This window comes from Amphibalanus amphitrite, unplaced genomic scaffold (genome assembly GCF_019059575.1).
Source record: "Amphibalanus amphitrite isolate SeventyFive unplaced genomic scaffold, NRLGWU_Aamphi_draft 001268F_arrow, whole genome shotgun sequence".
Lineage (NCBI taxonomy): Eukaryota > Metazoa > Arthropoda > Thecostraca > Balanomorpha > Balanidae > Amphibalanus > Amphibalanus amphitrite.
In genome coordinates this window covers 13,195-37,797 of record NW_024882761.1, presented here as the reverse complement: position 1 = coordinate 37,797, position 24,603 = coordinate 13,195, and the positions used below count along the sequence as shown (strand labels likewise).

Here is a 24,603-nt window from a genome sequence, read left to right as displayed (position 1 = left end):
CGACATTTGCTGGTCCTCCGGGCCGGATCCTGAGCTATGGCAAGTGGAGAAGCAAGCCCGTCTCTAGAGCGAATGGGTGAAAGTGACAAAGAAGAAATCGCTGACATGGAAGAAGTACCAGCTGAACCAGCCGCTGCAGGTCAAGGACAAGCTGCAGTGACAACAGTCCAAGAGGAACCACGAGAAGGCCAATGCTCCAACGGGGAGTGGCGGCACCTCAGACAGGTGAGAGGTCGTCATCGGGCGGCTCTCACAAGGATTTTCCGGCGCGCTGAAGCTCTCGTGACAGATAGAGCCTCACGCGTCCAGTTTGGAAATATCCGCAGAGAAATGGACAGCGCTTTCCAAGCGTTGATGGCCGTTCACGAATGTATCTCTGGATACACGCAGAGTGAGGAAGAAAAAGAAAATGAGGCTCAGTACTTAAGCGAAGTTCGTACGGAGAAAGAGAGAATCGAGGAGAAAATCGAGACTTTCATGACAAGCACCACAGACGAACTACAGCTGACCTCTACGAGACAGACTGACTTCAGTGAGGATGGAGGAGGGCAACCTGAAGACGGCATGGGACGCTCAGTGTCACGCATGACCCGTAGCGTCGCTCGCCGAGCAAGGTCACAGGTCAGTGGCAGCTCGGCGGCCTCTCATGCATCAGCTGAAGCCAGGATATCATCCAAACTGAAGGAATTGCGCGTGCGCCAGCTGGAGCGAGAAAGGACACTAAGGAAGCAAGAGGAAGAACTGCAATTCGAGAGAGACCTTCAGAAAGCCAGAGATGAAGCTGAAGCCGCCCGACTGGAGGCGGACCTGAGGGAAGAAATGGAAGACGAGCTCAATGCAGACAGGCGAGACGATTTTGTGGATGAAAATCTGGGAGAACCAATCACCGAGAAAAGCGTTTCTCAAAGGCCGAACTGCTCCAGATCACAACTTCGTTTCTCCGAGCCAGTCTCCATTACGCCCAGAGAACCTCTAGAACCTCTAACCGAAATCAGAGAAGAACCTCCGCAACTAGAACCTCCACGAATGGCACCCAGTCCCGGTATGTCCACAAGCCAGACATCATGGATAGATCAGCTGCGACCGACAGCTGCACCACGTCCGGCTCCTACGACATCCGCGTTCACTAAGAGCATCCCCCGTCTCCAGCTGCCGACCTTCTCAGGCAAGCCGTCTGAGTGGCCGCGCTGGATCGGACTGTTCCGAGCGCTCGTGCACGACCAGCCATCGCTCAGCGACGCCGAAAGAATGGCTCATCTGCAGGCGTCAGTGATGGGACAAGCGCAAGAAGCCATCGCTGGTATGTTATTTGACGGCAACCTCTACCAACAAGCCCTCAAAACTCTACAAGATCGTTTCGGCCGAAGCACGGATGTGATTAAGGTACATCTCGAGAAAGTGTTCTCGGCTGAACCTCCTCAGAACAGTGTTCGATCGTTGGAGTACTTCCATTCCGCCCTGCACTGCGCGGTCACGCTCATGCAGGCCCAAGGATATGAGGCGGACCTGTACAGCACAGAGAATCTCCGAAGAACGGTGGTCAAACTTCCAGAATATCTACGGCGTGAATGGGGTAAACATGTGCTCGAACTCCACCCAAGACACCCATCACTCATCGACCTGGACGTTTGGCTGCTGAAGCAGGTCCAAATTGCATCGCTCTGCCAAACCGCTGAAACGCCGAGTGACAGGCGAGGGAGAACCAGAGACCAGACGACTAAGCGAGCAGCGCATGCTACCGCAACTTCGTCACCAGCCTCTCCATCAACGGCACAGAAACCAGGTGGGAATGCGTCGTGTCCGAAGTGCGGTGGTGAGCACAGACTGCACCAGTGTCGTGAGTTCAAAAATCTGGACGTCGAAAGAAGAATCGACCTAATATTCGACAAGGGACTGTGCCTCTGGTGTCTGCAAAGGGGACATCTTGCCAGAGAATGTCACAACACCAAGCTCTGTGGTGTAAATGGGTGCCAGAGACGCCATAATCAGCTGATACATGGCAGCACCAAACGAACCGCTCCTCCCACCGACCGCACGGGAGCCGCAGCCAGTCAGCCTGCCAATGAAAGAAGTCCAACGGCAGAAGGAGAAGAGGTACATGTAGTGGCTGCATCTACCTCCATCGGAAAGACAGGCGGAACTCTTCTACAAATCGTTCCAGTTCGAATTCATGGAAAGAAGGCAGGAACTCACCGTGACACCTATGCTCTTCTCGATTCAGGGTCAGAATCTTCCTTCTGCAGTGAAGCTGTGCTGAACCAACTGGGAATCACAGGACAAGACGAACAGCTGTGTCTTCAGACAGTTGAAGGAACTGGAAAACCTCAAGCATCAACTAGAGTGAAGCTAGAGCTGAGCTCTGTGGCCCCTGGGGAAACTCGAAGAATCATCGTGCCTGAGGCGTGGTCTGTTCCATCTCTCGACATCTCCATGCCGAACGTCTGCAAGAAGCAGCGGGAGAAGTGGCGTCACATCAAGGACTTGGACATTCCTCAGTGCTCCCATGGACAGGTGGAACTGTTGCTCGGAGCTAACGTCAGCGAGGCAGTCATCCAGCAAGAGGTCCGGGTGGGTCAACCAGGCCAACCGATAGCTGTACGTACTGCTTTTGGTTGGACCCTGACTGGCGCTGTATCCGACCTGCACCCTGGAATACATGGACGAACTAGAAGAGCGATGTTCATCCAGAAAGGCTCCGCTGCTGACGAGGAACTGGACAACATGCTGAAGGACTGGTGGACAACTGAATCCTTCAGAGCCAAGTATGAAAGGTCAGTGTCACAGTCGAAAGAAGACCGTCGAGCGCAAGAGCTTCTAGAGTCAACAACCACCAAGTTAACCGGCAACCGCTACGAGACTGGCCTCCTCTGGAAGACTGACGACGACACGCCGTTTGCAGACAGCAAGGTGATGGCTACAAAGAGACTACACGGCACCGAGAAGCGTCTGGTAAACGATCAAGAGAAAGCAGCAGCTTACCAGGCCACGATCGATGCATATGTAAAAAAGGGCCACGCCAGAAAGCTGTCCAGGGAGGAGGCACAGCTCCGGCTACCCAGACGCTGGTTCCTACCACACCATGCCGTGACTAATCCCAATAAGCCAGGCCGCTTCAGGATAGTCTTCGATGCGGCAGCCAGATCGTACGGAACATCGCTGAATGACAAGCTCCTGACCGGACCAGACCTGCTGAAGAACCTCACCGGCGTCCTGCTCCGTTTCCGAGAAGAAAAAGTCGGCATGGTGGCAGACATCCAAGAAATGTACCACCAGGTCCGTGTCATCGAGAAGGACCGACCTGCGCTCAGCTTCCTGTGGCGCGACCTGGATCAAACTAGAGAACCAGACATCTACGAGATGCAGGTGACCATCTTCGGCGCCAAATCGTCTCCAGCGTCTGCCAACTACGTCCTCCAAAGAACAGTCGCGGACCATGGAGAAGACTGCGGGCTGCCAAAGAAGGCCGTGGAAACTGTGAAGAACAGTTTCTACATGGACGACTTCTTACGATCAGAAGAACATGAAGATGATGCATTGAAGACGACGAAGCAGGTGACAGAGATACTCTCCCGAGGCGGCTTCCATCTATCCAAGTGGGTAAGCAACTCGCGGCGCGTCCTGGAGAGCATTCCCCGAGAGAAGCGCGCCCAGCCGGAACTAGACCTCACAGAAGCGGAGCTGCCCACACAAGGTGCCTTGGGAGTGGTCTGGGATGCTGAAAAGGACAGTCTGAGCTTCAGATTCCGAGACTCAAGCGTCCCGATGACAAAGCGGGGAGTCCTCCAAAGGACTGCGTCGATCTTCGATCCTCTGGGGATCGCCGCGCCCTTCGTCATCAGAGCCAAAATGTTCATGCAGCAGCTCTGGACCAAGCAACTGGACTGGGACGACGAGTTGGATCGTGAGGAGCAGAAAGAATGGGATGAATGGCTCCAAGAACTGCCAGCACTGAGAAACATCAGTGTCCCACGCTGCCTCCGTCCAACATCAAGTGACACAATAGCACGTCAGCTTCATGTCTTCTGCGACGCATCAGAGGGAGCGTTCGGAGCAGTCGCTTATCTCCGTACGACCTCACCAGACAGCACGCATCACTGCTCGTTCATCATGAGCAAGACACGAGTTGCACCGCTGAAGAGACTGTCGATCGTCAGACTGGAGCTGCAGGCAGCAGTGCTCGCAGTGCGCTTGGTGGACGCGCTCCAAAAGGAGATACCAGATCAAGTCAAGAAGGTCACCTACTGGAGCGACAGCCGGGTCGTCCTGCGGTACATCAGCAACGAGAGCAGACGATTCCATACATTCGTCTCAAACAGAGTGGCAGAAATCCACGACCTGTCAGACAAAGGTCAGTGGCGTCACTGCCCAGGACGACTCAACCCAGCCGATCTGTGCTCCAGGGGTGAGACAGTGAAGGAGCTCGCCGACAACCCTCTCTGGCTATCCGGCCCAGATTTCCTCCGAGGCGACGAAGAAGGGTGGCCAGAGCAGCTTCACGTTCAGAAGCTGGCTGAAGAAGACGTAGAAGTGAAAGTTGGAGCCTTCGCCACAGTCACGGTGAGGGATCCAAAGACAGCACTGCCGACACCGAGCAAATTCTCGTCTTGGACAAAATACAAGCGCACGGTGGCCAGGATCCTGCGCTTCCTCCGCAACTCGAAGCTGAAAGGCGAGCAGAAGCGACAGCGAAACCTAGGCCCACTGACCGTGTCAGAGCTCCATGACGCGGAGAAGACCATTCTCCAGATGGTGCAGGCGGAGGCCTACAGGACCGAGCTGCAGCAGTTACAGGCGGGTCAGCAGCTCAACAAGAAGAGCGGCATCGCCGATCTGTCACCAATTCTGGACGCTGATGGCATCTTACGAGTCGGGGGGCGACTAGAGAATGCCCCACTGGACGAAGACGCTCGCCATCCCATTCTACTCCCAGCAGGTTCTGATGTGGCGAGGATGGTCATCTACGAAACGCACCGTCAGCTCATGCACGCCGGCGCAGAACACACCCTGAACGAAGTTCGCCAGAAATTCTGGATTCCGAGGGGTCGTTCGCAGGTAAAACGAGTCCTCATCGACTGCGCCATCTGTCGCAAGAGAAGGGCGAGACCTCAGCCTCCAAGAATGGCCGATCTTCCCGCTGACCGGTTTAACACCTCCCATCCGCTCAGCTTCGTGGGGATCGACTATTTCGGGCCGCTCACAGTCAGGCGGTTCCGCAAGACGGAAAAAAGGTACGGTCTGCTGGTGACGTGTCTCGCCACGCGAGCCATTCATCTGGAAGTGTCCAACAGCCTGGATACTGACAGCTTCCTGATGGCCTTTCGACGGTTCGTGGCACGCCGAGGTCGTCCAAAGAAGGTTTTCTCCGACAACGGAACAAACCTGAAAAGCGGGGAACGTGAACTCCGAGAGGCACTTACACAGTGGAACCAGCAAAAGATCTCTGACGAGCTGAGCCAGCAGCAGATCGAATGGTGTTTCAACCCACCAGCCGCGAGCCACATGGGCGGCATATGGGAAAGAATGATCGGCGCAGTCAAGAGAGCGCTATCGGTCGTGCTCGGCAGCGAGGTGACAACTGACGAGGTGCTGTCAACTGTCTTCTGCGAAATAGAGAGCATGATCAACAGTAGACCGCTGACACACGTCACAGACGATGTGAGAGACCTGACAGCTCTCACACCGAACCATTATCTCCTGGGGAGGGGAAGCCGTTGTCTTCCCCCTGGAGTCTTCAGCAGCCAGGATCTGCACTCCAAAAAAAGATGGAGGTACGTTCAAGCACTGACGGACCATCTCTGGCGAAGATGGAAAAGGGAGTACCTCCATACCCTGATCCACAGGAGAAAATGGCAAGCTGATCAACGGAACCTAGCAGTCGGCGACGTGGTGCTGCTAGCAGAATCTGACACGCCCCGAGGTCACTGGCCGCTGGCGCGCGTGCTGCAAGTGTTCCCGGGGCCTGACGGCCGAGTCCGCGCCGTACAGCTCAAGACGGCAGCAGGTGGTACGTATACCCGTCCTGCCACGAAGGTGGCGCTTCTGGAACTTGCCCCGTCGCCTCCTCGGCCATCTCATTAGCCGACCGAACGCAAGCAAGAACTGATACTGGCTTACTGTGGACTGTCGAGCCTACGCCCCCGAACCAGTTAAAGTAAGGAAGAGTATTTTGCGTGCGCGTGCTTACCGACACACTCACTCTTCATTCTTGTTTTGCTTTGTGAATTTGAGCTTCGTAACTCACGCATATAGCCGTCTGTGCTTCGCGTTTGTCTTCTGAACCTGAATTTCATAACTCGCGCATGTGGCTGTTTGTGCTTTGTAGTTTATTCGATTTAGGCGTGTAAATCGTACTTGTTTGTACATCTTTGTCGGTGATCGTGTCATTTTGTGTTCTCCCTGTGGTCAAACACGGGGGTGGAGTGATGTCACCGACGAAAGTGTTCGGACCAACCCGCGCCACCGCTGTGCCGCCGTGATAGCCGGCCGGCCGCCGTGCCACCGCGGCGCCGCCGCCGCTCGTTGCAGCCGTCCCGCCGCCGCACCGCCGTCACCCTGTCCAGACTCAGGATGAGTTATGAAGCATTGTGCAGGGCGGGGCCGCGAGCAGACGCGGCCGGTGGTCGGTACGCGTGCCGCCGACGCTGCCGAGCCGCAGCAGCGCCGCGGCCGCCACCGAGACCGAGATATAAATTAAAGACATGTCGTTTTAAGGCACGTAGGCCGCCAAGCTGGCGCCTTCAGCCACCTCTCCGCTGCAGTGCAAGTTCGCACTCGTTTTGCACACGTCTTAAGCATTGCGTATAAAATGTGAGTCACGTACGACCCCGGCAGAGTCTCACTTCGACCGTCGCGCTGTGCGCACGGACTGATCTGCCCCGCTCGACGCCTCGCCCGGCTGAGCGGGGACAGAGTACAGAAGCACGCGCGCAGACCGACTCTCCTGCGCGCAGCCGCGCCCGGCGGGGCAGTGTCAGTGCTTCAGATTGTACAGCGAAAGTGAATTGTGCTCCGTGTCTGCGTGTTTCATCTACCGGTTTTCTTCACAACTGCTTCCGCTTCTTGCTTCGCGTATACTTCAATAAATCCTCTACGGGAAATCTTCACGTCTATCTACAACTGTAAATCGCCGAATATCAAAAACCCAGGAGCTCACATAGCAGGCGGGCGGGCTACGAATGTCGCACAAACTCACCGAATAAAATACAGTCCACATCCAACCAGAAAAGAACTCCGAACGACAGTTTGTCGGCGACAACTTGTATTTGTTCTTAACTTGTATCGTGTTGTAGCACGCTATCAATCTAACTAAAGAACCCATACATTTTCGCTCCTGTAAAATAGTCGAACAGTTTTCACCATTTTCATGACACATTCGCCTGGAGGCGACACTGTGGCTCCCAGCGGTGTGATAAGGAAACGGCTGTCACTGACACCCGAAATGATTTAGTCCGACCGTCTGCGACAGTGCTGTTACGGGCTGGCGAAAATGTCGTTTCAGATTTATACGGCCTGTTTCCACATGACTTTTGTGCTGTAAGAGCCGCCTGGCTGCAGACGTGTGTTGCTTGCTTGGGAATACCGGACTGGACCTTTTTTGGTCGATATCTTTGTGAGTGACACCATATCTTTTTGGTGGATGCCTTTATGTGTGTCACAGTGCCTTGTCGTGTCACGCTATTATTAATTTCATTCGATTAATTCCTTTCGATCAGTGCTTGTTTCTGATAACCATGCTCCATTTTGGTACTGTCCTCAGAATTATCGTTGATAAACGCATTTGAAAGCCGGTCGATGGACTGAGTCCCCGTGCACAATCTCAAACGGGACGTTTCTAAGCACCCCTTGCGTGGTAAATGTTACATCATGGATTGCTAGGGACGTTGAAGATGCACTTATAAAATTTCGGAATCACTTTTATTATCCGTGGTACGATGCTGTGAGTTTGACTTGTACACTGCCTGATTTGCCGCTTGTTGCTGCTTCACACCGACCTAGCCTCAGTCGGGCACATTTACCAGCAGCGGAGGACGCTCAGCTCGCTTGGCACGAGTCAGCCAGCCTATAACGGAAATCATTACACGCCAAACGGCGCCCGGGCCGTGATAGGCGGCTCTAATGTCCGCCCGTATGAGCTATATATCGAGGTAGTTTGGCCGCACACCGCCCCCCCCCCCCCCTTCTCTACGGTCAACACTCTCCCCTACGCCCGGCCCCACGGTCCTTTGAGTTCCCTCACCGTTGAAGTCAGGACGACGAAGTGGGAACTGGGCGTGAGCTGAACGGACTGCGCTAGCTAGCTCTTGGCTCAGTCAAGCTCACTGCTGGTCAAAAATATGCACTAAAAATAGGATCAGTCCATTCTGTTGATGTCTTAACCCGGCGGTTGATATGTTCCCTCATCATGGAATGTGTTATTTTTGTGGGTCCAGGCTCGCCTGCCAGAGTGCTGTTGGATGGCGCGGTCAGAGCTGTTGATGTCTGGATGTTTTTATGTCGGTCTGTGGGTCATTCCCTTTGATTTATTGCTTGTTTACTTGTCCAGGTGGTCGTTTAATTAGTAAATCGATTGCTGGAGTGAGTGGGGCTGTGTTGATAGTCTGCCGCTGCTTTCAGCACTGTGTACGCCAAGCTTTTGGTGTAATGAGGTGCCTCGAGTGTCGCGTATGATCCCTCAGTATTAGGATGACTGGCGGAGTTGTTACGGGCGTAATTAAAAACAATTTTTCAGAGTGAGCCTCAAACTTGAAAGCATGATGAACACTTACTAAAAACAGACCTTTTTATCATACACACACTGCTGCTTGACAGATAAGATGTTGTTTCAGTGAAAATGATTGAAAGTTTTGCTACACTTTTCTGCGTAATGTTACAAAGCCGTTGTTAGCGGAGCGCCGCCAGAGTCAACATAAAGTTCTTGAAATAGGCACACTGTATTTTCACCGCTTGTGAGCACTCGGACACGAAAAACCGCACGACCGTCACGCTCCGGCTCCGTCCCCGAATGCCCGCCCTCCCGCCGGCCGCCGCAGTCAGCGGTCAGCCGGTGCCCCGCGGCGGTAACCTCCGCAGGGGCGAGGTCAGGCTCCGGCGGAAGGCAGGGCGCCCGCAGGGGCGAGGTCAGGTCAGCCCCGACTCGACTCGGACACCGCAGCGACGCGGTGTAACATAAACGCACATACGGGTACACCGTTGTACTGATTTATATATTAGTCGTCTGTTAAATCCTTTGATGGTATAGTAACTGTGGAGCTTCATCTTTTTTCTTTCACTGCAATGGATGCGCCAGCGGTGCCAGGCATCCTATTGCGTGCTAAGTTTACCAAAGCAAACTGGAACCTGCCACCTTTCTCACGTCTATATTTCCCAAAGTTAATTCGCCCTGTTGACAGAACGAACTCTACACACAATCAGTGACTGCACAAACTTTGATTAACTCCGAGCCTCCCCTTCCATCCTCCCCCTCCCCCACACACACCTCCCTTCCGTCCGCCCGTCCGCACATTCTCTTCAGCCGCCAATCTGAGAAAATCTTATTTGAGAACTCCAGACAGATGTTTGTGAATCAGTTGGCGAATAGCGGAAAACTAAATTGGCAGTGCGAGTAGAGAATCTAGAAACGGAGAATGTGTCAGGTGACTGCGTGTTGTGTTATGCTATCTGTGTGTGTGTGGGAGGGGGTGGGGGTGGGGGGGGGGGGAGTCGAATAAGGGACTGGTGGCATTGGACTGACATATTTTATTTGGGGCCACCTTCTATAGCGAGCTGTCATATAGGCAACATCTTGACAGCTGCAATGTACAAGATGACCATAGGATTTTTCATGTCATCAACCTTTGAAATGGTAGAGTTATTGCAACTTAAAAAGAATGTACGGGTTTTGTCCTTTAATTTCTTCGGATAATTGTTTTTATCTGCCCAATCGACAAAATAGCTGAAAAAATGATAACGGTTAAGCACGAGGCGAGAAAATAAGATGGAAGTCCATTTTTATCTGATCATGGATTAGAAGCTCTTATTGTTTAGAGACGTTGCCTATGTCTGCATTGTTTCTCCGTGCCTTTTTCTATCCGTGGGGTCGCCTGACTGATATTTTTTTCTGTGTTTCAGTACGACTTCACGACAGTATCCAAGAAGAGAGCTTTCATTACCTGGTCTTTGATCTGTAAGTATCTCGTCATCGGGCAAAGTTGCTTGCCTTGTGCCGTGATCCTCTGATTTGTATGTCTCTGGTGTTCATTTGAAGATCCGTGAAGCATGTTGACTAAATAGCCGCTATATACATTTACCTCATATTTTTAATCGTACATTACATGCATTCAGTTACAGTCACGGTTGATGCACGACATTGCACTTGCATTGATATCCTATATCTCAAGTAGGTATAACCAGACTTTGTTTGAGGGCGACACTTGTCAAACACAAAGTCAGGTTGAAAGACAGTAAGATTAAACTAAAATAAATTACTACGTGTCACCATATTCAGTCGCAAACAACAATAACTACCTAGTAACACCATTTTTGCTATAGTTTTCTTTCCGACCACTTTATACCCTCTGGGGTCTGAAACGGTAATTCGATTTCGCTACTGGCGACTGTGTTATACGCCCAACGCACTGCTGAGAAATTGCCTCTTTCAAGTAGGTTCAAAGGAGCACACGACGAGGCGACGAATTTTTCTTTTCTGGGAGTCTCATTCTGCGTGAGCCTTTACATTACGATAATGGGATTTAGTGTCAATAGAAGCTTGAGGAGACCTAAAGAAGTGGCTAATGCATCCTGAATAAGACGAAATTACTTTTCTGCTACTTAGTGGAAGGCCCGGAGGGCATGGCATGGTATAGGTACGCTGATAAGACCTCCTTTGAACGTTGCGTTCGTTCTATTTTATAATGCATTGCATAGGTATCAGACAAGTATGCGAGATAATCTTGACACAAACCTGCACTGTGCTGTTTGCTGGAGTTGTTGCTATACTCATCTTCTTACACGGTGATAGGGTGTAAGACGGAAGATATGAATGCTTTCATACAGACATATTTTGACTTCCCTGGTAATTTTAGCACATATAGTGCGAACTGCGAATCGGCCTTGACCCGTTTGCCTGTTTGCTGTTAGTTCACTCGACACTCCGGGGTGACCTAATGAACATACTCGGTGACCCTATTTCCCCTATTTTTCCGTGTAATGTGTATTGGCCCTATGCAGTGACTGGACTCTAGTCACTGACCTTTCAATGCTGAAAGACCAGTCCTCTCAGTGACCGTTGACCTTCGCGGGTCAGTGACAAAGTGCGCACGCTGACGTTAACTCGTCCCATGTCTCCAAAGGCGTTCATCACCCTCAGACAGAGACGAGACTGCAATTTTCGTGAAATGAGAGCTCTTTTCTAGTCTCCTGTGGTGGTCGTGGCATTTTGCACTCGTGCTCACTACGCGAACGTGACTAAAAATGTAGCATTTTTTGTCGACTCAAGACTCTGGAGTTCATTCTATGTCAGGGTGTGAGATGATCGTTCCCGTTCTATAATCCCTACCTGTCATAACATGTCCGCAGACGAATCCTTTCAGCAGTCATATGATCAAAATTAAATCAAACCGCCCATTTCAACGACGTCTTATACAATAACTGTTCCCATTCTTCCCCTAAATCACTTACTTACTGGGAAGGAATGCCTGTGGCGTTTTCCTCTTTCTCACGAAAAGCCATCGGTGGTGGAAGGGGACCCCGAATGACTCTGTTGCGCGTGTGCTGATGACTTGATGCTCCTCCCTCGGATCATCAGCCATCATTGATAGACGAAGACCGTCTTAGGCTATTAATGGGAAGCCCCCGATGACCTAAAAAAAAACATTGATGACCTCTGTCCCGTGTTTCGCAGCGTGACTGGCGGGGAACTGTTTGAAGATATCGTCGCCCGGGAGTTTTACAGTGAAGCGGACGCGTCTCACTGTATCCAGCAGATTCTCGAGTCGGTCAACCATTGCCACCTCAACAGCATCGTGCACCGGGATCTCAAGGTAGGCGACATTCTGTGATTAGACATTACATAGACTGTACTTAGTGCTTACTGCTAATCACATCAACAATACCGTGCACCAGGACGTTAATGTAGGGAGGGACTGATGATTAGACTTTCAGCGGGCTTATCACATAAACGGCGTTGGCACCTCATTTCAAAGTGTGTGACAAGCTAAGATTCATTTCCCTATATAAAATTGGATATTGATTAAACATCCAACCATCCTAAACCAGTATTAATTACTCATTTGGTCTTAACGTTTGCCCTAACGCCAATCCTGCATGTTTCTGGCATGCCCCTCCCTACATATGCCCTTGCTCCTCCCGCTCCCCCTCCCCTTGTCGCTTTAGGGTCGCATCGATTTGGTTCCCCGATGGTTCCCCACATCGATTTTCCCAGGACACGTGCACCTCACATCGACTTGTCCGCTGTACAAATATTACTTCCTTCCTGGTCTTCGTGGACGTTTATCCGTCGCGTCGGTGCCGTTATCCACGCGAACTTCGGATTTAGTGCCGCCATAGCCTGGAAATGCACACGCCACTGAACATCGAACACGCTTGCTCTGAGTCACGAGCTTTCCTGGGTCGTCTGCGCTACACCACGCTCATACCCGGACCACCAGCGCTATATATCGGTCCTTTGGGTCCCTCCCCCTTAGTGATTCAATACTGTTTATATTTTTTTACGTTTTTATTACATACCCACGTAATTTTTAACCACTTTGATGCTGATTTTTGTAGCGCTTTGTTTTGTTTCGTTTGTTATGTACGGGGCATTCCATGTCAACCGGGACAGCCAAAATCGGCCACCTCTGCGATTTTGTTCAAACTTGGTATACTTATTGGCTATTGGGTGAAACCTCTGAGGTTGAAAGGATTTTGTCATATGCCCTCCGGCTACAGAGATACAAGTCGCTAAACTTCTGCTTTTTGAGCAGAATTGGACGTGTATTGCAATCTTGAAAGATCTATAGCTTCAACATTTTTGAAGCTATTAATTTCAAACAAACTAAAACGTGTACATAAGGAGTTATGCTAGTAAAATTTGACAATTTTCATATTTCTTGGTGATTTTGAATTTATTTTATTTTGAGTTAATTTCTTAAAATGTAATTTGTGAAAAATGGGTATCCTTCGATTTTGCTCAAATTAAGATATTGTCTTCCACTACACGTAAGGCACACGTGCTGAGAAAACTAGAGTGGGCCAACGATAACTTTGGATGATATAGCAACAAGTAGTGCAACGTAGCACGGGCGATGGAAGGGGCCGATTTCGCTAGCTCCACCTGTTTATCGCCAATAACTCACTCAATAATTATCATATTAACGTCAAACTTTCAGTATCTGTCCAGAATCGAATTGCAAATCCTCCCGTGCAAGAAATAGGTAAATCAGTCCACAACTTTTCTAGTAATAGCGGTGTAAAGTCAAACATTCCTGCCGGAGCGGCTCGGCGGCCGGCGCCGGCCGTTGCCGCCTGAATGGTAGACTGTGCCGGCGCGGGACGGTTCCATCTTTGTGTAGTCTCTGCTGGAGAACACCAACAGAGTCCATTTATCCTGTATTCGGCCAGTCACCATTCACAGTTCACACGTGGATCCGGGCCGGCCGGCAAGCCCGCACCTCCACGACTGGCGCGCCTCCCCGATCGCACCGCACACGATCCCGACGGGTCACGCCACCGGCACGTGGCGACCACCGATTGGCCGTCGGCTCGACCTCGACCGGGTCACGCCACCACCACACACACAGCCATTGGCCGACCACGCAGCGTCACCAGGGCGGCCCGGGCGGCCGGGAACCTGCTCGGGCGGCACCGGCGGCAGCCGCCCAGCAGACGGGCCGCCCAGCTGGGCTGCCGCCCACACTCCTTCCCCCTTTAGAAGACGTAGCGCCAGATCCCTGGGGACCAGAATGGTATATTACTACAAGTGTCGAACAGACAACTTCACTGAACATGCACAAAGAGACATCAGACCCACAATCATGAACACACACGCAAACAGGCAATGGAAGCTCAATTTACAGTGACATTAAAACGATTCTGAAAAGAATCTCAATACAAATCGATCAGGAGGTTTTGACTGTCTCGTGGATCTCCGGAGAACCACTGGACATGACTCAACTGCTGGGGCATTACATCCGGACACCACAGACTCAGGCACCGAATCCAGGTCCGGGACCGAAGGGCCGGCCAGGGCAGACGCAGCCGGCTCAGGAGCAGATTCGCACCAGGAAGCGGGACGGGCGTTGGAATTGGAGGCAGCAGGTGAGGATCCATCACCCAACCCCCGTGGCGGCGCCGGCGCGGGCGCACCCCCTGCATGCACCACCAACCCAGGCTCCGACCACGCGGGACCAGGTAAACATGGATGCCCAGGCGCAGCAGCAGGTGAGTGATGTGACGGGCCCCGTCCATCAGAGTGACCGGGATCCAGGGTAACAGTCACAGGTGAACAGGGATCCCCAGACGTGGCACACCCCGTGCGACTGTCCACCGAGGAGGTAACGGGCGAGCAGTACGTGGAGTCCCGCCCCACGGGATCGCCGGAAGCCACAGGTGGGTGAGGTGCCGGGCCCCTTCCCACGGAGTCCCCGGGTCCCGGGGGGCGTGGGTTTCCCCGGGTCCACGGAGTCCCCTTCCCCCGGCTGCCTGCTTACCCCATCCCCCGGATTGACGACACACTTGACGCCTTGTCAGGATCATCTCTGTTTTGTGTCCTCGACATGAATGCCGCTTACCATCAGATCTCCATCGATCCGCAGGATAGAGATAAGGCCACTATCACTACTCCTTTGGGAAATTTCAGATACCGTCGCATGTGTTTTGGCCTCAATTCCGCGCCCTTCACCTGCTGCAAGTTGTTGGATATTGTGCTGAAGGATGTTCCTCGGAGTTGCTGTGTGCATTACTTCGATGATATTATTGTGCATGGGGATTCGTATGATGATGTCCTGGCAGCCCTGGATGATGTACTTTTCAGACTTCGGCAGGCGGGGCTGACGTTGAATTTGGCCAAGTGTGAATTCTTCAAACCCCAAGTCACTTTTCTTGGCCACGTTATTTCCAGGAGAGGCATGTCCACTGATCCGGAGAAGGTGGCGAAGGTGAGGAACTGGCCCATCCCCCGGACAAGGAAAGAGCTCTCGAGCTTCCTTGGACTTTGCTCATATTTCCGGAAATATGTGCAAAATTTTGCTTGTATCGCCTCCCCTTTGTTCGAACTCACAAGAAAAGAGGTGCCATTCGTGTGGTCTGAAGGCGCTGATGATGCTTTTCGAACACTTAAGAAGGCCCTCTGTGATGCTCCCATTGTTGGTTTTCCTAGGTTTGGTGAGGGAGCGGGCGCGTTTTTATTAGACTGTGACGCCAGCAATGAGGGCATGGGTGCTGTTCTTTTGCAGGAGCAGGACGGTGAGCAACGGGTGATTGCTTATGGTAGTCACCGACTGTCACGGGCGCAAAAGAACTATTCGACGACTAAGAAGGAGCTCCTAGCGTGCGTAACGTTTGTACAGGAGTTCAGTCACTATTTGAAAGGGAAATCGTTCTTCCTCCGTACGGACCATAGCAGCTTGCAGTGGCTCCTCAACTTCAAGAACCCGTCTGGCATGCTGGCCCGCTGGATTGAGATCCTGGGAAATTTTCAGTTCCAGATCCTTTACCGTCCAGGAGCTGACAACTCTGCTGCAGATGCGTTGAGCCGCTATCCGCTACTCGTTGATGACAAAAGCTGTCAAACTGAAGCTTGTTGCAGGGTCTCGGCCAGAGATTGGCCCATGTCCTTCATCCAGCAGGAGCAGGACCGAGGCTCCGATGCAGGGTTACCTCGGCGGCCGACCGCACCGCCCCCCGCACCAGCTCCACCCCGACTCCTCCACCTGCGCTCCTCAGTCATGCGCTGCTCGATAGCCTCGATACGTGCCATGATCTGTTCGAGCATGTCTGGCCTCGACTTACCGTCCTCCTGACCTTGCCTCGGTGCGGCGGAGACCTGACGAACAGGCTGCTGAAATCTCTCACTCTGGATGAGGTTTCTCACCCGCTGTACAGTTTCCTCAAAGGTCCCGATCCCCTGGGCGATGATATGTTCTTGGAACTTTGCAGGAAGTGTTGGAAGGAAGGTATGGAACAGTACCTGATCACTGAGGGGTCCGGGAAATGCCTCGCTTATCAAACGCTTAAATTGGATGACGAATGCATCCAGTGACGTAGAAGTATCGAACTGTAAGCAGCGCAACTTAGCATGAGCATCCAACGCGCAGGGCCTTCTGAAACTCTCCGAAAGGCCCCGCATTGCCTGAGCGTAGGTGTCCCGACTGTCAGCCGGAAGTGCCTCAAAGGCATCCCGGGCCACCCCCGTTAAACACAGGGGAAGAAACCTCAGTTTGAGGGCATCATCGAAAGCATGCAAGGTGAAGAATGTCTCCAAGTCAGCCGAAAAACGGGAAAAGGAGCCCTCCCCAGAGAAATCTGGCGCTTTCATTGAAAACCCGGTGGCCCCACGAGCAGACGTAGCCGGTTTCACGTCGTCAGGCATTGTTCTGACTCTAATGCACTACGAAAAGAAAAAAAAAACACACACACACAAAGCCAAACAATACACGACACCACAGAACAGTACTTAGCTCATTAGAAGTGAGTGAAGTCTGGTTGAGAGGGCAGGTTCAGCGCACCAGCGGCAGCAGCCAACCGGGCGGCGGCAGCAGCAGCCGACAGGGCAGCGGCAGCAGCAGCCGACAGGGCAGCGGCAGCAGCAGCCGACAGGGCAGCGGCAGCAGCAGCCGACAGGGCAGCGGCAGCAGCAGCCGACAGGGCAGCGGCAGCAGCAGCCGACAGGGCAGCGGCAGCAGCAGCCGACAGGGCAGCGGCAGCAGCAGCCGACAGGGCAGCGGCAGCAGCAGCCGACAGGGCAGCGGCAGCAGCAGCCGACAGGGCAGCGGCAGCAGCAGCCGACAGGGCAGCGGCAGCAGCAGCAGCCGACACGGCAGCGGCAGCAGCAGCCGAGAGGGCAGCGGCAGCAGCAGCCGACAAGGCAGCGGCAGCAGGGCCAGAAGTCCAGCAGGGTGAGCAGTATCGGGACCGATCGTTAGCGTCGACCGAGCAGTCAGTCACAATCAGCTACTTTACCCTTGGTTTGGGTCAGTAGCTACACAGCCAATGGAACGTTCAAAGGCAACACTGGATTCAACTCACCGCTGTCACCACTGTAGTCTCGATGTGAACTGTATTGAGTCCGGCTGACGACTGCACAACAATACTCTTTACTCAAGGACGCCGGAAGCTGCCGGGCGGCACAGCCTACCATCAGGCGCCGGCCGGCGCCGCGGCGGCTGGCAACAGCTGACTGCGCCGGCATAGTTCGTGCCGGCTCAGTAGCACGCATCACAACACCTCCCCCCAGACGTGGGGGAGACAACACGTCTCAAGAACAAAAACGGTGCCTCCGACAAACACAAACGCACCAACGCGCGTCAGCGCACGATGGCTACACGAACTCGTACACTGGGTCCGACCAAGTCACAGTCAGCCTCTTAGGCTGTCGACGAAGTCGTTTGCTGCGCCTCACAGAGGCGTCAGGCGCGGGGGTCGCTGCGCCAGGGCGGCTGCGGGGGACTTTGTCAGCGGCTGGGGTCCCGCTGTCGGCGGTCCTGGTTCGGGCGCTGTCGCCGTCTTCGGTGATGGCGTCTCGGCTGCCCTCGGGTGACGTGGTCACCATCGGCCGCAGCGGGCGGAGGTATCGTCGATTCCGCCAGTAGGTGCGGCCGCTTGGCAGGCGAGCGAGGTAGTCTCGGCGGCTGCCGATGCCAACGACGACGCCTGTCCGGTCCCACAAACCAGTCTTCGGATCTTGCAGGAGAACCTGTTGACCGATGCGCAGAGGTCTCAGCGAGCGGGCGCTCGCGTCGTAGCGCTCTGCGGTCTGGGACTTCAGAGCGGCTGCTCTCTCATCACACTCCTCCGCCGCGCGCTGCCACACCTCGGCAAACGCTCGGTGGTGAGCTGGCACGGTAGAGCGCAGCGGGTGACCGTACAGAATCTGGGCCGGCGAGCGGCCATCGGCCCGAGGCGCGTTCCGCAGCTCCAAGAGGCCGCGCGCGAACTCGTCATTGTCCAGGTTGCCTCGGTCGCTGACCTTCTGCACGAGCCTCTTCACTGCCTTCACTGCAGATTCCGCATGTCCGTTCGACTGAGGAAAATGCGGAGTGGATATCTCGTGGGTCACTCCCCACCGTCGCAGAAAGTCGCGGGTGTGACGGGCTGCGAACTGCGGCCCTCCGTCCGTTCGCAGAGTCTTGGGTGCCCCAGTGGCCGCGAAGGCGACCCTCAGGCTGGACACCAGGTCCTTCGCCGACGTCTCTCCAGAGCAGTGGAAAACGAACGGCCATCCAGAGAGGCGGTCTACGTATACAAGATACGTGCGACCAGCCCACGAAAAATAGTCCGCTGAGACGGCCTCAAAGACTCGAGTCGGTACCGCCTCGGAGACTAGCGGCTCCTTTTGCTGGCTCGGAAGATACATCTGGCAGGACTTGCACGCTGCGACGAGGTTAGCGATGTCCTGGTCAAGCCCGGGCCAGTAGACAACTTGTCTAGCCCGACGCTTGGTGCGCTCCACACCTTGATGGCTGGCGTGAAGCCGCTCGAGCGTCTCCCGACGCAGACTCTGAGGAATCAGGAGTCGCTGCCCGCATACCAACAGGCTGCCGTCCACGGCGAGACGGTCTCTAGCTGTCCAGTAGGGCCGCAGCGTCGGCTCCAGCTGCGACTTGTGGTCTGGAAAGCCAGCCAAGACCACGTCTCGGAGGGCGCTGAGCTCTGCATCACGCTCAGACGCCGCCCGGACTCTCTGCAGAGTAGCGTCCGGGAACAGTGAGTTTTCCTCGGTCGGATCAACCGTGGTGATCCTGGCGATCAGGCTTGCGATCTGGTGGGCTTCCTCTTTCTCCGCCTCTTCGTCGTCTGGAGTCGGAGTATCCACCGGTGCCCGGGAGAGCGCATCCGGGATCGCGTGCAGTTTCCCTTGCCGCCAGACAGCGACGAAGTTGAACGGGGTGAGACGTTGCCGTAGTCGCTGCAGTCGCGGGTTGTCGATGTCGATGAGGCTCTTGGAGTTCAGCACTGGAACGAGCGGTCGGTGGTCTGTGACCACCTCGAACTGCTGCATGCCCGAGAGGTACATGCTGCACTTCCGACAAGCCCATGCAACTGCCAGCATCTCAATCTCGCAGACGGCGTAGCGGGACTCCACATCGGTCAGGAAACGAGACCCACACTGGATCAGTTTCCATCGTCCATCTGCATCCTGTTGCCGCAGACAGAAACCCAGCCCTCGCAGGCGAGCGGCGTCGGTCTCCAGGACTGTCCGGCGCCGCGGGTCAAAGAAGTTGAGGACTGGTGGCGAGACCAGCGCCTTCTTCACGTCACTGAAGGCTTTTGAGTGCAGCGGCGTCCACACCCACTGGTTCTTCGGTCGCAGGAGGTGTCTCAGAGGCTCGGCGGCGGCCGAGACGTCTGGTGAGAAGTCACCCAGCTGGTTCACGAGACCGAGAAACGATCTGAGGTCCGTGAGGCACGCCGGCTGCGGAAACTCCGCGATGGCTCGCACCTTCTTGTTGTCTGCGGTGTAGCCTGTCTGGTCAATCTTGAATCCGCAGAACTCCACCTCATTCCCAGCGAAGGAACACTTGTCTGGGTTCAGGGTTATCCCGTGGTCGTCACACCTCTGCAGGATGTTCCACACGTGCTCCAGGTGAGCTGAGTAGCTCGAGTCGTACGCCAGAATATCGTCTATGACTTTGCATGTCTGAGGGATGTCACCGAGAGCAGCGTCGCCTCTTCGGTTGTACTCGTCTCCTGACGAGATCAGACCCATGACGGCACGTTTGTCCTGGTCCTCCTCGCGGATGGGGATCTGGTGGTAGCCAGACTTGCTATCCAGCTTCGTGTAGAAGTTTGCACCGCTGCCGATCGAGGCCACAGCGTCGTGCGGCGACCTGACTGGGTACGCTGGCCTCTTGACGAATCGGTTCAGCTTGGTGAGGTCGACCGTCAGACGGCAGCCAGAGACCGTGCCGTCCGGCGACCGCTTCGCCACCGGCACGATGGGGTGGCACCACTCGGTCGGATGCTCCACCGGCTCGATCACGTCACTCTCCAGCAGCTCATCCAGCTGGCGCCGAATGTCGTCACGCCAGCAGAACGGTACACTGCGAGCTGTGGAGACGGCAACTGGTGTGGCGTCTTCAGTCAACTCGATGGCCATTGAGCCTCCGGACATCTTGCGCAGCTTCGAGGTGACGTCAAACACTCGTGGGAAGGCTTCCTTCATCGCTGAGAAGTGCTTCCGTCGTTCTTCAGCCGATGGCACACCTTTGCTTGCATCCCACGTCGGCTTCAGCGGGTGCACCTTCTGCGCCTTCCCGGCGTCTTCAAGTGCAGGAGCAGAGCCTCGTTTGACCACTCTGCGGGGTATCTTGCTCTTCCCTGGCATGGTCTTCAGGGAGCAGACTGCTGGAGCTGGTCTGGAGGTCTCCTCCTCGTCTGAGCTGGCAGAACGGATCTGCTGTGGGAACTCCCTGTGCAGTATTCCCAGTCGAACAGCATCGTGCCACGACAGCAGCGAGCTGTGCAGCTTCTTCACCACAGAGACGGCTATCGTCCTCTTGATGCTTCCCAGCTGCAGTGCGACTTGGCACGCTCCCAGGCAGGGCAGTTCTCGTCCGTCTGCTGCGAACAGGCTTCCAGAGGGCGGCGTCAGCTTCTTGACGTTGATGCCCATCTGCTTCGCTGCCTCCTGGGAGATAACAGACACCTCAGCGCCTGTATCTGGCGTCCATGTCGTTTGTTGCCTGCGACCGTCACTCCGATGCAGCAGAATCTGGATCTGCGGAGCACGCGTCGTATGCAGGCCTTGGATCATGCAGTCTCGGTGCTGCTGGTCCACTGTCTGTCTGGCAGGTGCAGACGCCGCTCGCGTCTTCATTGTGACGAGCGACACACGTCTGCCTCCATCGGACCTCCGCTGGGTCCGGTCCGTGCTCGCCACCGGAGCGCGCGAGCGACTGGCGCTGCGACCGCGGCAGACAGACGCGAAGTGGCCTACCTTGCCACAAGCTCGGCAGGTCCTCTTGACGGCCCTGCAGTCGCCGGCGCTACGGTGAGCTTCACCACCGCAGCGGGGGCACGTCTTCTCAGCCGACCGGTCTCTCGGGCGACCGCGGCTGCGCTGGTACTGAGAGACCTTCGCCAGGGTCGAGCCAGCTGGCTCACGAATGGCTGAGCTGTTGGAGGCGGCATTCTCTGACGCTCGGGCGATATCCACTGCCTTCTGAAGCGTGAGATCCGGCTCTTCCAACATTCTGCGGCGTGCTTCTTCGTCTCGCGTGCCGACAACGACTCGATCTCTGAACCTGTTGTCCTGGCAGTGGTGACAGAAATCACAGAACGATGCAATCTCTTTCAAGCCACAGAGAAAATCGTCCACTGTTTCGCCCGCTTCCTGTACTCGCATGTAAAAATCTCTCCGATCAATGATGACGTTACGCTGGCGGCGCAGATGCGTCTGCATCGCCGTGATCGTGGTGTTCATATCAGCGTCTTCGGGGATGGGCAGGCCGTACCTGACCACCCTGGTCCAATCGTCATCAAGCAGAGCGAGTAGGGCTGCCTTCTGCTCGGGCTGGGCTAGCCTGTTGACGCCAGTCAGCAGACTGTAGCCGTGAAATTTCTGTCGCCAGGATTCAAACTCCTTCAGTGACGCCGATGACGACAGCTGTGGAGCGGGAGTCGCTGATGCCGGCAGTCTGGGCGGTAGATTGACGGCTGCGTTCGTATCGGCTGGGGTGGCCGCTGCAGTAGCCGCCGCGGCTGCAGCGCCGGCCCCTGCCGCCGGCCCGGCCCATATCCGTTCCATCGCGGCCACCATACGCTCCTCCCGCTGCTGGCTTTGCCGCTGAGCTTCTTGAGCCAGCTCCAGTTGCTGGGCGAGGAGTTGGGTGAGGGCTCCCAGGTCCACCGGCTTGTCTTTCTCCGCCATTGCGAGAAACGCGCGCGAAAACCGACGAAAAAATGCTACATTTAATGATAGAAAGTAAATTATACCGATCGCGCCATGTTATGGTTTTACATTTAAGTCTACGTTAATAATGGTTCGATAGCAAATTAATTATCGTCGCGATTCCACGGGCGGCCGGGAACCTGCTCGGGCGGCACCGGCGGCAGCCGCCCAGCAGACGGGCCGCCCAGCTGGGCTGCCGCCCACATTTGCACCGCGCTTCTTACCGCTGATTTATGATCGATTCGTGCCAAATTTTGTGTGAAGGCTTAAAAATGTACAGGCAATCTACTGTTCAAATAAATACGAAAATCAAGTGGTAAAATTAAATGATTAGGGTGCAAACACTTTATGTGACTATGACGTTTCCCGCGTCGGCCGATCCCCGCCTCTGCCGGCGACATCTTACTCTAAGCAAGCCACTAACTGCCAAATTTATGGTAAGATTAACTAGAGATTCTCATAACACTACAATGTCGTATAAAGGAAAAAATAGGAAAATCGGCCAGTGTCTCTTAGAGCTATCCGGCGTATAAACGCAAAATAATCACTATAGCGAATTTGATCACGTTTAACCTCATTTGATCTTGAATATATTGATCTAGATTCTAGGGCCATGAAATTGGCACACGATAAGCTCCCCACCACCCCACTTACAATTCAAATTCCGTTTTTTTCTTAAATAGGTACCCTTTTTGCTAAACCGGGCTTTTCTCCCCTAGCGCTGGGAGAGTCAGGCCTATTTCCTTTTTGCAACCAAAGAGAGGCGCTGCCCGGAGAATGCCCAATTTCATCATTAAAAAAACTGGCTAACGATGACCAGCTATCTTCGTGGCTTAGTAGTAAGTGTGCCGAGTGTACCCACCTCGAAATCTAAAGGTCGCTGGCTCACAGCGGGTCAGCCTGAACCCTGAAGCGTTTAACACGCATTTGTTTTTTAAGTAGCATCTGGCCAGCCGGCAACTGTCGTGAGGGCTAATGTTCGTATCTAGGAGTAACATTTGGCCAGTCGGCAACTGCCGTGAGGGCTGTACATATTTACGCGTGTTAGATTAGGTCAGGTCACGTCAGGTCAGGTTAGGTTTGCTTTGGTTTGGGGTAGAAAGAAGCATCTCCGGGTAGCGCCTCTCCTTGGTTGCTAAAACGAAACACGCGAGTGTCAGACATTACGAAGTCCAAAAGACAGTTACGCAGACGTCGGCCCATTCTGGATTTTTTATATGATTTAGCTTATGTATAGGAGAATAAAATATGTAAAAATCAGCAAAATCGAAGGGTACCCATTTTTCAGAATATCAAAATTTATTTTTTGAATTTTAATTAAGTTCACTAATTAGTTAATTACGTCAATATTGTTATCCTCAAATTAAAGCGTGACGTATTCCCTCCATTTCACACTTTGTCTCGTGGTGATATGTCTAAAACTTCAATGGTTATGACGCTTTAAAGATGATAATGTGCCTTGCCTAAGTCAATGTTTGATGACGTATATCTCCGAAACGTGATGTCATATCTTGACAAAAATATGTCTCCTTTCTTTTCACATGTAGATGAGTAGTTTCACAAAGTTTCGCAAAAATCGGAGGAGGTGAGGTTCAAAATGATCATTTTTTGTCCCACTTGACGTGGAATGCCCCGTACCTGTTTATTAGTTTTCTTTTTTTTTAAGGATGGCGGTCACTGTAAACTCTGTAAATATTCTCTAACGGTACCGCTATGGCTAAATTGGACATTTAATATTACCTGAGGGAAATTCACTCTACTAGGCGAAATTATCTCCCCATTTCCCAGAACCCCACCGTCCGACTCTGCCCACTTTTTTACACCCTTCTAATTAAGCAATCATCTCTTGTCTGATGGAGTTTCGCCTAGTCGCGACCTTCCAATCGTTACGACCACGACAGTCACGATACGGGTACGGGCGTTGACTCACGGTAAAATGCGCAAGGCGCTGCCGTGTGACGTGTGACTGGGACGACCGGTGACGGCCTGTCACGGCCGTGTTGTTGACCTGTCACCTGTCGGAGTAGCTGTCATCCGTCACACCTACGCGTAAGGTCATCAGAGAGACGGGGAGGGGGGGGGGGGTGCGCCCAATTGTAAGGATTGTTGGTGGCAAGGATGAATTGTGGTGTGACGAAAGTTTGTGAAATGGACGCAGTATTGAAGGTGCTTCAGGTACCTACTTAGCAGTAAACGGCATGCAACTGATATGGCTTAATTTTTGCTACCGCTTAACTTTTTCCGGAATCCTGTCTGAACTATTTGCTTCCTGACCTTTTGCTGACTATTTTTCTAGGTAAGATGCGTCAATAAATTTTAGCCTGTTTTGACAAGCTCTTCTGATAAGCCTATGCCGAAGCTGTTTTACATTAAACTCATACATATATTCTGAAATCCCTCAGAAACGGAGTTTTTTTTTGTGGAAACTCAAGCACTGCCATCAGTTTTCAGTGGCTAAAGTATACTTCCTCTCCATCCTCTCTCTCTCTCTCTCTCTCTCTCTCTCTCTCTCTCTCTCT

At 53.6% G+C, this 24,603-nt stretch overlaps 1 protein-coding gene across 1 annotated transcript in view; it reads left to right on the top strand.

Annotated features, from left to right (window-relative positions):
• Positions 1–24,603, top strand: part of LOC122371662 (calcium/calmodulin-dependent protein kinase type II alpha chain-like) — a gene marked incomplete at its 3' end in the record, with an annotated part of 66,990 nt that overhangs the window by 30,012 nt on the left and 12,375 nt on the right. The window contains exons 5-6 of the mRNA XM_043348124.1: positions 10,108–10,162; positions 11,879–12,017. Of these exons, the coding sequence (XP_043204059.1) occupies positions 10,108–10,162; positions 11,879–12,017 (194 nt within the window). The remainder of the gene's footprint in view (positions 1–10,107; positions 10,163–11,878; positions 12,018–24,603) is intronic.